Source organism: Pyrus communis, chromosome 11, assembly GCF_041283825.1.
Source record: "Pyrus communis isolate YQ-2024b chromosome 11, ASM4128382v1, whole genome shotgun sequence".
In the NCBI taxonomy this organism is placed as follows: Eukaryota; Viridiplantae; Streptophyta; class Magnoliopsida; order Rosales; family Rosaceae; genus Pyrus; species Pyrus communis.
The window spans coordinates 2,363,024-2,375,554 of NC_142575.1; the positions used below are offsets into that span (position 1 = coordinate 2,363,024).

At 39.3% G+C, this 12,531-nt stretch overlaps 3 protein-coding genes across 3 annotated transcripts; 2 read left to right on the top strand and 1 right to left on the bottom strand.

The window, feature by feature from the left end:
- Positions 1-617: 617 nt before the first annotated feature.
- LOC137742521 (uncharacterized) lies at positions 618-3,548 on the bottom strand. Its single transcript, XM_068482410.2, has 5 exons — positions 3,176-3,548; positions 1,846-2,387; positions 1,544-1,690; positions 1,044-1,268; positions 618-959 (listed from the first exon to the last, which is right to left on the bottom strand). The coding sequence occupies exons 1-5, from the start codon at positions 3,521-3,523 to the stop codon at positions 719-721; spliced, it is 1,503 nt and encodes a 500-aa protein (XP_068338511.2). The 5' UTR covers positions 3,524-3,548; the 3' UTR covers positions 618-718.
- Positions 3,549-4,665: 1,117 nt separating this feature from the next.
- Positions 4,666-8,320, top strand: ABCG26 (ABC-2 type transporter family protein). The gene is made up of 9 exons (XM_068481311.2): positions 4,666-5,030; positions 5,271-5,554; positions 5,676-5,831; positions 5,911-6,094; positions 6,346-6,630; positions 6,713-6,997; positions 7,077-7,361; positions 7,470-7,577; positions 7,906-8,320. Exons 1-9 carry the CDS (start codon positions 4,821-4,823, stop codon positions 8,173-8,175), a joined length of 2,067 nt encoding a protein of 688 aa, XP_068337412.2. The 5' UTR covers positions 4,666-4,820; the 3' UTR covers positions 8,176-8,320.
- Positions 8,321-9,117: 797 nt separating this feature from the next.
- Positions 9,118-12,111, top strand: LOC137742204 (transmembrane protein C9orf5 protein). The gene is made up of 2 exons (XM_068481996.2): positions 9,118-11,317; positions 11,765-12,111. The coding sequence occupies exons 1-2, from the start codon at positions 9,458-9,460 to the stop codon at positions 11,861-11,863; spliced, it is 1,959 nt and encodes a 652-aa protein (XP_068338097.2). The 5' UTR covers positions 9,118-9,457; the 3' UTR covers positions 11,864-12,111.
- The last annotated feature ends 420 nt before the right edge of the window (positions 12,112-12,531 follow it).

Below are 12,531 nucleotides of genomic sequence, written 5' to 3' on the forward strand. Positions count from 1 at the left end.
TAAGTGAGTGGGAGGAAAGTTTAGGCTTGAGATTAAATGGGCTGAAACTTGATTATAAGAAGAAAATTAGAAGTCTTTGTTGGACAATATCTTGTCATTAGCCTACAAGCAAATCTTGTTAAATGGGTGCTAAACCGTGGTTAATTTACGACCCATTGTCTTGTAGTTAGAGTTGGTTTGACATTACTGAAATTATTTCAAAAGCAGCTTTTTAGAATAGCTAGGGCATCACTTAGTACTACAGTCTAATGATATTCCTCTTCATATGTAAGTGAAAGGTCATAAGTTCAATTCTTGCCAAAGACGAATTTGAACCACATTATTGCTAATCTATTATGAAGCTTAGTCTACCATTCTCGTGTAGATAATATTGTTTGTTAAAAATAAAAAAAATAAAATACAAAAAAGCTAGGGTTAAAATTGTGTTTGGCAAATGTAAAAAAAAAAGTTTTTTTTTTATTTTTTTTTATCAAAATCTTGGGTCCAAAACAACAGAAAACAAAAACAGCTCTACCTCTTCTTCTTAAAACAGCGCTTTTTTTTTTTTTTTTTTTCACAACACAGCAACCCCAAACTAACCCTTAGTAAGGTCACTGTGCTGGAAGAATTAGTACAAATATTTCAATGCTTCCTCTTAATAAATGAATACAATCAAGTAATTACTGTGTATAAATTCAAAACTGAAAGAAAGGATTATAGTTACAAAGAGTGCACTTATTTATCCTCTGAGACATTTCTCTACGTACTCATTTTCCCTCCTAATGGCATCGAGATCGGCTTGTAGTTTGTCTACATTTAAGCTTCGCGAAGCCATGGCTGCTAGCTTCTTCTCATGCTCACCCACTTCTCGTCGGGTTCTATCGGTTGCCAGGATTTTCTCACGAATTTGTTCGAAGCTCTCGTGGATGCTAGTGAGAAGCCTATAAGCCTGCCTCCCAACTGCATCTTTCTTTGCTTCTCTGCAAATAAGTACCGGGATGGACTTGTCAATGTCATAACTGTGTACTTTTAAGGCACAGACGGTTTATGGGTAAATCTCGTACCTGAACACCATTTCATCTACAACAGCATACGTTCGATGAAGACGTTCTTGAATAGAATTACTCTCTAACTGAAGCTCCCTGGTGTCTTTTAAGATCTGCTCTATGTCAGCTTCTTGCTTCCGACTGTTCTTGGTGATCTCCTTTACCCTTTCAACGTAGGACCTTCTTGATGACAGTTTAGGCTGCTTCTCTAGATCCGTAGACAGTTTAGAAAGTTCCTCCTCCCTACCGAAAGACAAGACATCAATGATAAGCAAGCAACTGAAGTTGTGAAACTGATTAGTAAGTCAATGAAACAGACAATGGGCAATCTTTTATTACAATTTATACAAGAAAGTTCTAAATATCCCCTCCATCTTGTACCTTTAATAAAGAAATATGTTACTTTTTAAAAAAGTAAAGATTCCCAAACTTTATCATGAATCACAGAAGTTCCGTAGACAGCAGGAGCATATACAAATATGACCCAAAATGCAATTATTTAATTTTAAGAAACGTACCTTTTCCGAATTTCAGATAAGATGGATTCTTTTTCCAGTTCATAATCTTTCAGCTTTTGGAGCTTTTCCTGAGCGTATGGGTTGTTTGCATATACAGACTCCTGAAGACTTTTCATTTTCTCTTCCAAAGGCTTTCTGACTGCTTCCCTGCGAAAAATCATTGGTAACAGATGAAACAATACATACATAATATGCTGGCAAAGGTAGTACCATTTCCAATATTTATAAGTTTTTATAAAGGTAGATTTTAGTCCCGATATACAACTTAGTCGTCATGAACAATTTAAAGATTTACATCTTACCACTGTGATATCAACTCCCCAAGGTGATGCTTTCGAACATCTACTTGCTCATTAAGTTTCTCAAGGTGAAATTCAACAGAATGATGGACATCAAATGCCATATCTGCTGCTTCTTTTAACAATTTCAACTCTTCTTCAAGGTGTTCTAGTTCTGAAGTTTTTGCTTTAACCTCCTCCATGAGCAGTTGCTCCAGATTTTGCACTTTTTCAGTCGAATGATTCCCGCTAAATACATTAGTTCGTCTGTCCTTGTTGAATCCTTCCATGCTAGAGCTGCACACATCATTGACAGCGATTTCAGGCACTTCACCGATCAATGTGACTTTGTCCAATTTGGTTCGAGATTTTTCATGACTAAGATCTGGTCCCTCATCACGAGTTTTGTGGTCCTCCAAACTGCTTTGAAAGCCATCTTCTTTCACTTCCCTTTTATCACTGACACCCTTGGGACCAGCTTTTTCACCAACTTCAGACAAATCTGAAAGCCTCTCCACCAAGAATCTTATTAACTTGTATGAGTCCTCTTCAGACGGATACAAGAACTGCCGTAAGCAACACATATAGTCTGTTTCTAAGCATAATTTCAGAATAATAAGAATGACATGAACTACAATCAGAAGAAAAAGAACGCGCACACAAACACAAAACTTAAAACAAATTAGACAATCTCACATATTTCATATAGATTCAAATTAATATACTGGCAGTTAGTCAGTCACCATACAAATAAACCAAAACCAGAATTTAATCAAGACCGCAAAGTTAAACATGATTTCACTCAATCACAATGGTCATAAACGAGAGTCTGGATGCTTTATTTCTGTTACTTTACATTCTCTCATTTTCTCAAGAAACAAACAACGAAACAAGAACTGCCGTAAGCAACACACATAAGAATGACAAGAACTACAATCGGAAGCAAAACAAAACACACACAAATTTTGACTCAAACAGGAAGCAATTACAATCACTCAACTGCATATACTGGCAGTTCCAAGACGCCTTGGAAATTAATCAAGACTGCATATTGAATTCAAACATGACTCCACACCAAATGCCGGTCCCGAATTTACATATATAGTTCAGCGTCACTTCATTTGTATAGCTTTTAAGAAAAGCATGGCTGAATTTCATGGTTAATTTTGCATCTACATACCATAACACAAACATTATGACGTCAGTATATGCTTCTAGTTCATAAACACAATTCAATTCAATCCAATTCAGTTCTGTTAGTTTTTCTTCCACTTTATCGCATTTTCTCGGGAAACAAACACCAAACACGGAACCTAAAAATCGAAACTTGGCAAGCAAACGATGCGATTCTTACCTGATGGAAGCTGAGGTCCGCGAGGTAACCGAGGCTCTTGATCCCGGAAGCGATGTCCGTACAGAGCTTGAACTGGTCGCCGACGGAGGAGTCGGGGAGGGAGGTGGGAAACGGCGTGGTCCTGCCGATGAGGTTGAGAGACCGGGCGCAGATCGAGACCAAGGTCGCCGGCGTCAGGTCCTTGACAGACGACACGTCGTCCGGGAGGCAGACGCCGGAATTCTCCAACGACTTCAGCAGTATTTCCCGCGAATCTTCCATCACCGATATTTTCGAGGGAAAATCTGATGAGATTTTCGGGGATTTCGGGTTTTCAGTGTTAAGCGGTTGTTTGACTTCTTTGAACATGTTCTTTATGGTGTTCTGTTCGTTTGGCCCGAAAAGTTTGATTCGGCGTCGTTTCCTAAGCAACTTCGTATTTTCTTAATTACAAAAAAAAATTATTTTACGAATTTGGACTAGGCCACATAATAAGTTCGTTGTAATAGTGCCGTATCAAACGCTTTATTAATGAGAGTCGAATCTGATATGTTTTTTTTCTTAGAAAGGGCACGTAAGGTTATGGCAGTTCACCTTTTTAGGGGCTGGGACAGAAGCATTTTTTCAGCCTTCGTTGTCAACAATTGTGTAATTCACACTTTATAATTTGAATAAGTTAACATAGTATAGTGAGTCTTTCGTGAATGCTTGTCCACCCTTCTGTAAATTTTTTCGATTTTTTGAAAAAGTAGACTGTCATGATGAAGCTGTCAATTGGTCTCTTTTTAAAAGGAAATTATAAAGGACGTGTATATCTATTTGGTTTAGGGTATGATTATAGAAGGAACAAATCAGAAAATCATAGTTCAAATGGGAGAAATTAAGCAATACAAGGGACTAGAACGTTAGATTCCTGAGAAGGAAATGACGTTTCTCCTATACCATGGCAAAATCTAAAATACAACCGGTTTGTTGTAAAAGTTATAGGTGTGAATGCTCATATGTTTTAGTCAAAGATGAAAGGTCAGGAAGACTTAAGAATAGTAGCATTGTTGTCGTTGTAAGATGTTTTTCAAAAAACACTCATTTCACTTTTATGATTCTTCACAGATATGACTCTATATAAGGAACATTCTGTGTATCATCACAATACACAGAAAAGAAAAAAAGTAAAAACAATAATATCAATATCTCTTCATTCTTCTCTTTACCTGCAATCATTTTATGTTATCTTTACGAAAATAAACAGTTTGATACATTGCACCCGCTTCGCTCTTGTCCCTATAAAATATTATCTCTCTAACTTTTACTTATTTATAACACGGTTGTATATCTTTTTTTTAATCTCTCTCGTCATGTGATAAATCATGCAATAAAATGCCCTTCCAAAAGACGGTGTGCCACAAAGAGCTAATTCCTAGTCATGTTCTTGGTATGTTTACCAAAGCAAAATTTCATATTGGTTGCAATAAGAGTAAGAAATAAAGCAAGCTTGTCATGTCCAAAAACTAAGCACTGAAAGCATGTGGCTCACCAAACAACACCCTGCCTCGAAACTATATAGGCAAGCTTTTGGTTTGTTACAGTTGATTCACCTTCCATAAAAACACAGTTTGATCTTCTACCTAGCTCAGCTTGGTCCGGGTGGGCGCGGTGGTCCGAAAACATGGAAATTAGGGGAGAAGAAGAGATTGAAGACATTCCAATGTCACCCCCAACATTGGGGTCTATGCAGATTGCAGGGAGCAGTGGCTTTGGTCACAACCTAGAGTTCATGTCCCAAGCTTACCTCAGAAATAGGTACACGGAGATCGATATTGTAGAAGACGAGACTTCTAATGCCAACAGAGATGGCCCTCTTCCGATTTTTCTTAAGGTAGCAAAGTCCATGCAATTAGCTCTTTTGATTTTTTAAGATCAGACCGGAATTGTTATCAGTACTCCAAAACAGTCATACTGCACTTCTCCCTAATAAAAAGCAGACGAGTGGAAGGGCTACATGATGACTATTTTGGAGTGTGAATATTAATTAGCACCGCGTTTTAGTCCAGTTAAAACTATGGTGCATGTTTTTCTGTTGCTTATGATCTTTCATGTGCCTGTTTTTGCAACGCAGTTTGAAGATGTGGAGTTTAAGGTGAGAAACAGCAAAGCTTCGAGCAACACGGTGAAGGCAATGGTGTCGAAAGTAGTGTCGCAGCTTAACATGGAACATAACTACAAGCAGATATTGAAGGGGATAACAGGAAGCGTAGGGCCAGGGGAAATTCTTGCTCTGATGGGTCCTTCTGGCAGTGGGAAAACTACTTTGTTGAAAGTGATAGGAGGAAGATTACTAGACAATGTCAAGGGAAAAGTAACTTACAACGATATCCAATATAATCCAGCTCTGAAAAGGAGGTTAGCCAACTCTATGAATCTCCTCTATTTGCTCACGGCATAAAATTTTTCGTTCGAAACACGTAGATGATGTACCAATGTTGTGATCTTGATTCGGTTTTTTTTTGGTTAAACTCAACAGGATTGGATTTGTGACACAAGATGATGTGCTGTTCCCACAATTGACAGTAGAAGAAACCTTAGTTTTCGCTGCATTTTTACGGCTTCCAAGCACCATGACCCGACAAGAAAAATATGCGAGGGTGGAGATGATTGTAAAGGAGCTTGGTCTTGAAAGGTAGATTATATCTGCCTGAAATTTTGGCGAACCCCCGAACTTTACTTTTGTTCTAAATTTCTCTCCCATATGATCTTAGATGTCGTCACACCAGAGTAGGTGGAGGATTTATCAAAGGCATATCAGGAGGAGAAAGGAAAAGAACCAGCATAGGTTATGAAGTTCTTGTTGATCCTTCATTGTTGTTGCTTGATGAACCGACTTCCGGCCTTGATTCGACCTCAGCAAATAGACTTCTTCTGGTTCTTCAAGGACTTGCAAAGGTAACATAGTTTTAAGTTTATTTTCATATGCCATTGTGATGAAGAAAATAAACCTAAATCTGGGAGCCAATCACGCACTGCTTTGCCTTTTGGGTTTTGACTTTCCTACGTGACAATGTGTGATTGACTTGAAATACTGTCATAGTGGCATCCCCCTTACATGGAAATTCCTTCTCCACTGTGACATAATGATCCTTGTGAATATTTGAACATTGGAAGAAGTGCTAAAAGTCGCTTTTGGCGGTTTATAGGGTGGAAGGACAATAATCACAACAATCCACCAGCCATCTAGCAGAATGTTTCACACATTTGACAAACTTTTGCTAATATCAGAAGGCTACCCTGTGTACTATGGAAAGGCAGGAGAGTCTTTGGAGTATTTTTCGTCTCTGAGATTCATCCCGGAAATTCCCATGAATCCTGCAGAGTTCTTAATTGATTTAGCCACTGGACAAGTTAATGGCATCAGTGTTCCTGAAGATCTCTTGGTGCCTCAAGAGCAAGGGACTCTTGACTCCGAAAAGGCTGTTGTCAAGGTATGATAACTACTACTTCAAACTTTCACGTACCTAAAATCTTTGTATCTTCCTCTCAACATTTGTTCTATGTTCATTATAGTACCTACAACTCAAGTACAAAACACTGCTGGAGACGAAAGAAAAGGAAGAGAATCATCGAGCAACGAAAACACCCGAACATCTACGAGTGGCTATTCAGGCGAAGAAAGATTGGACAATCACTTGGTGGGAACAGTTCACCATATTGTTCAAGAGAACATTTAGAGAGAGATGCAGGGATTACTTTGATAAACTAAGGCTAATTCAAGCTGTCGGAGTTGCAATCTTATTAGGTCTTCTTTGGTGGAAATCAAATACTGACACCGAGGCTCAACTCCGAGATCAGGTAAAATTCTCCATGATCCTGGTCACAAAAGAAATTAGAAAAACATACAAACCTCTCAATATGTAAAACATTTGTGCAGGTTGGCTTACTGTTTTACATCTGCATTTTCTGGACGTCTTCATCAATTTTCGGGGCAGTATATGTGTTTCCGTTCGAAAAGGTCTTCTTGGTGAAAGAAAGGAAAGCAGACATGTATAGATTGAGTGTGTACTATGTTTGCAGCACTTTGTGTGACATGACGGCACATGTGTTGTATCCAACATTTTTCATGACCATCGTGTATTTCATGGCCGGCTTTATACGAACAGTTCCTTGTTTCTTCTACACATTGTTTGCCATATTGTTGGTAGCTGTCACAAGCCAAGTAAGTCAAAATATCCAACAAAATTAAGTTATTTCATCGCGGAGATAGGTAGCAGGAGACTAAGAGCTAGTTGTTTATTTAATTCTGATTTAATTATTTCCAATTTAGGGGGCAGGAGAACTGTTTGGATCTCTAGTTTTGAGTATTAGAAGAGCTGGAATGGTTGCCTCTCTGGTGCTAATGATGTTTCTACTCACAGGAGGCTACTATGTGCAGGTAATCTAAATCAACTTGTTAACCTAATTCCGATGAACTGCATTTTCGGGCAGTCATTGTGTTTTGTCCCGAAATCACATCCACCGTGGTTTTAATCTGTCAATCTGGTCTCTACGTTTGGCATTTCAAGGGCAAACTTTTAACTTCCGCCAACTCGCTTGCACTACAAGTAACCTACTACATAGCCTCTTGCATGAACATCAGACAAAAATTTATGCAGTGGTTGAAGCTCTAATTAACTACATATATACATGTTTCTTTATTTAACAACTGTACGTCCATATATTTGAACATGTCACGCGACGCTACATGTTTGTTATGGTTGCAGCATATACCGAAATTTATCCAATGGTTGAAGTACTTGTCGTTTATGTACTACGGGTTCCGGCTGCTGCTGAAAGTGCAGTATTCTGGAGACAAGTTATATGAGTGTGAAAGCAAAGGAGGGTGTAGGAAGCTGCAGAGCTCACCTTCATTTGACACGGTGAACTTGGATGGTGACATGAATGAAGTCTGGATTTTGCTGGCCATGGCAATGGGTTACAGAATTTGTGCCTACTTTTGCCTTCGTAGAAGAATTAGCATAAGCAATATGTAACAGTGTAAATTCCAGAGATATATCTCCATCTTTCTATATTTCTCGTCATGGAACTCAAGAATCTACCTTTTTTCCCAATTGCAAAGGTTCAAAGGTGAACTTTTGGTGTTTGATTAATGGAATCTCTGAGTATCAATTGAATTAATTTACCTTCCTATTTTTCTGACGCAACCAAAACCAAATAAGGAAATCCCAACTATAAAAAGAGATCTCAAAATCGAATTTCTCATGCATTGTAACCACAAGTTATATTTTGCCTATTAGTTCCATTGATTTGTGAGATAGCCACCAATGTCATATACTTCCATTTTTTCTTTATGTATTCATCATTTTATGGATGTGTTGTTTAATGAGATAGCCGGTCATTTTCTTGGGGCTGCCATTGCAATATGGTTTATGTATTTTGAGCAAATCAACTTCTAATTATTACAATAATTTGATCAAACGGATATCCTATTTAATTTATCGTTATAATAATAAGAGACTTATAACTCAAATATTAAAAATATTTAACCTTGCACTCGAGCCATATGTTTGATTTCTCACCTCTCCAATATTAGAACAATTATTGATATGTGGAGAGAAACTGATGTGTTGTATAAAATAGTGTCTCTAGCTTAGAGCTCTCTCCTCATCGACAATGTTGTGAGAGACACTTCCCTATATACAAAAATGTTACTGTAGTGGTATTCCAACTTCAATGTTATGAATTTTTACTTCTTCACATAACAGTGCGTGATTGGTTTGAAATACCGTTACAATGACATTTCTGTCGTATGAAAGTCCTCTTCTCTAGACAAAATTGACCTTAACCTCATATCAGTTAGGAATCCATGATCAATTTCTAACCCTTGGATTACTCTATAATTAGATTAAAAAAATCTAGGATGGTGATTTGAGTTATACAACAACTTTACTCTTTTTAGTCGGCCTCTTTGACACGCCCTCCACAAACTATAAGAACAACACAGACTGACACTGTCACACATCATCCTCCTCCAGTTCTCCCTCTTCCACACAGTTTATGGTCAATACCCCACCATTTCATCCTCCCACACCCCACCTGAGCTCTCTCTCTCCTCTCTCTCCCTCTCCTCTCTCTCTCTCTCTGTCATCCACTTAACTGCCCAATAATTCCCCACCTGAAGTTCTTATTCTCTCTGAGCTCTGTTTTTCTGCACTCCAATCCAGCCCACCAACACAAAACAAAAAACCCAACATTTTAGAGCTTCAAAGATTCAAACTTTATCCTCTCTCTCTCTGACTTTCTCTCTCTAAAACGATGGCTTTAGTTGCCTACTCAGACCCAAGCTCCGAACCCCCCTCAGCAAACCCTGCTTGGCAAGACATGTTCCGATCAGCCTCAATCCGAAAATCCTCAACCCCAGAGCCCCAGGCGTCCGAACCCCAGGCACGGCCGCCCAAGGGCCCGCCAAAATCCGCCGACCCAGATCAGAAAACCCCCATCTCCGGCGATCCCCAGGTACGATTAGCCCTCTACATAACCATGGCCCACGCCGGCCTCGCCTTTACTATATTCATATTTTACGCCGTCGGCAAGCTGTTAGAGGAATACTTGCGGCCAATTCAATGGGCGGTGCTCTGCTCGATCCCTCTGAGAGGAATACAGCAAACCCTTGTGGGGTTTTGGTCGGAGCCCTTGAGGCTTGGCCTCACTGAAACTGTTCTGGCAGTTCCGGTGGCCATTTTTCGGGTTTTCGTAGGTACCCTTATCGAAATTAGGGAGGTTTGCTTTCGGGTTTTTCTACGAAAACCGAAATCTGACTACAGGAGGAGGCACCGGAGTGAGTTCTCTAAGTTGTTGAGGTGGTTGGTGTCGTTTTGGATACTTATACTTGCTTATGAGAAAATTGGTGGTGTTGCTTCTCTGGCAATTCTTGGACTAGGCTTTATGTTTAGTGCCAAAGGCGTGGAGTCGACAATGTCAACTGTTTCCTCCTTGAGATGCAGTAGCTTTCGCCGTAGCCCGATTAGTGCGTTTTTCACCAGAAGGATATTGATAAGGTTGGAGACCATCGTTGCAATTGGGTTGATGTTTGCTATGATTTTAGGGTTTTTGGTTGGTGTCACCTTTTTTTCATATAAGATTGGGATCGAGAGCAAAGATGCAGTGATTTCGTTGAAGTTACATGTGGAAGAGAGCAATTACACGGAGAAGATTGGCGTTAAGCAGTGGATGGAGGAGAATGATGTGCCTGGAATGGTGGATAGGTACACTTCGAAGTTTTATGAAACTGTGTCGGACCAGCTAGATAGTTTGGCGTTGCATTATAATATAACAGAATTGGCAACTGGAATTAAGCATTTTGTAGTAAGACAGTCTGCTAATTCTTCCGAGCCTTCAACAGCTTTAGCTAGCCCGTCTCAGTACACAGAGAAACTTGTGAGTTTGAGGGATCGGATTAGTAAGAGGGAATGGGGACTTATGTACACAGAGGTTGATGCAATTGTTAGGGAATTGGTAATCACCAGAGAGGATTTAGTTGAGAAGGCAAAAGGGTTTGCCATGCGAGGTATGGATGTATCACAGCGCATACTTGCTAGCAGTACATCAGTCCTTGGAGGCAGCGCAAAATTCATGTTCTCTATCGGTAGTTCCATTGTTTCTGGAGCAGCTGAGGTTTTCAATTTTGTGTCTCAGTTAATGGTGTTCTTCTGGGTATTGTATTATCTGATCACATCCAAATCTGGCGGAGTGACTGAACAAGCAATGAGTATGCTTCCAATTTCAAAGTCCGCGAGGGTTAGATGTGTTGAAGTTCTTGATAATGCTATATCCGGTGTTCTTTTGGCTACAGCCGAGATTGCAATTTTTCAGGGATGTCTCACATGGCTTTTATTGACGCTATTCAAAATACATTTCTTGTACACGTCCACCATTCTTGCAATCCTCAGTTCTGTGCTACCAATCTTTCCATTGTGGTTTGCAACCATCCCTGCAGCTCTGCAACTGGTGCTGGAAGGTAGATATATAGTAGCCATTACCTTGTCCGTTATTCATCTCGTGCTTATGGATTACGGAGCGTCTGAAATTCAGGAGGACATACCTGGGGGCCATAGTCAATATCTTACCGGACTCAGCATCATCGGTGGAATGACTTTGTTCCCATCCGCATTTGAGGTAAATATACCATGGATGATGACTTTGGGTTTACTTTACAAAATAAACCAATTTAAGTGTTTAGCTAGTTTCGAGTTTTACTTTACAAATACGCGAATTGAAGTGTTTAGCTAGTTTCAAACTTATATGTTTTTTTAACTGGATTCGAGGAAGAAATTCTCTTTCCAGTTTCGACAAATCAAAAACTTAAGTTCATCATTCTGGAACAAAATTTTTGAAACAATCTTCATTACACTGGGGAGATTCATGCAATGTTGATAACCAGATAGGTTAAAGGTTCATATATTTAGCCAGATCACATAGCCTTTTCAACTTTGTCATCCTTGACCATTACATGATGATACCTAGTCCATTTCTGTTGTCGATACCTAGTCCATTTTCTGTTGTCGATACATCCATTCACTTCTTAACATGCTCCCGATGAATGTTGGACTGTATTGTTTGCAGGGTGCAATTATGGGTCCGCTCATAACAACGGTCGTGATTGCTATTAAGGATTTGTACGTGGAATTTGTTCTGGACGAAACCAAGGATAAAGCCGAGTAGAAGGCATGTTTGCTCCTTTTCCCGCAGTTTCTATTTATTTGTTGGCAGGTTACTCTGAAGTATGCAAGCACATTATTCATTGTATCTTAATTTATGCCATCTGAGGCAGGCTGTTGTGAGTTAATTTTTTTTTTCTTTTTCATATGTATTTTCTGTATATTTATGAGTTCATCTCTATCGGATTGGTTTCTGTATATGTATCCTATCAATTGCTGGCAATGGAATGAAATTTTGTAGATTTTATCCAATACCAGTATCGTCGGGTTGATGATATCCTTTGCTGTTGTGCTTTTTTTTTTTCTTTTTTTTTTTTTTTTTTTGTGGAAACTAGGAATAACATTCCAAGACCAAGAAGCCAAAAGTACAAGAAAGCCTACAAAGAGGCAAACACCAAGGGGAAGGCAGAACGAAAATGACAGCGATGAAAGGGGATACAACCAGAAGACGCATCAACCAAGTTGAGCGTCACTCCAAACACGACCCCAACAAATCAATGCGGACAGGGAAGATCATCCTTGTTCAAAACGTGAACCAACGAAGATGGGGGCTGATTGGTGCTGTTTTATAAACCATTCATTTCATCCCTGGCGCATCAAAACTCATAAACTCGAGCCCTCGTGTTTATCAGTACTTTCGGGACCTCAAAACTCATAAGAGCGTCCTTAGGG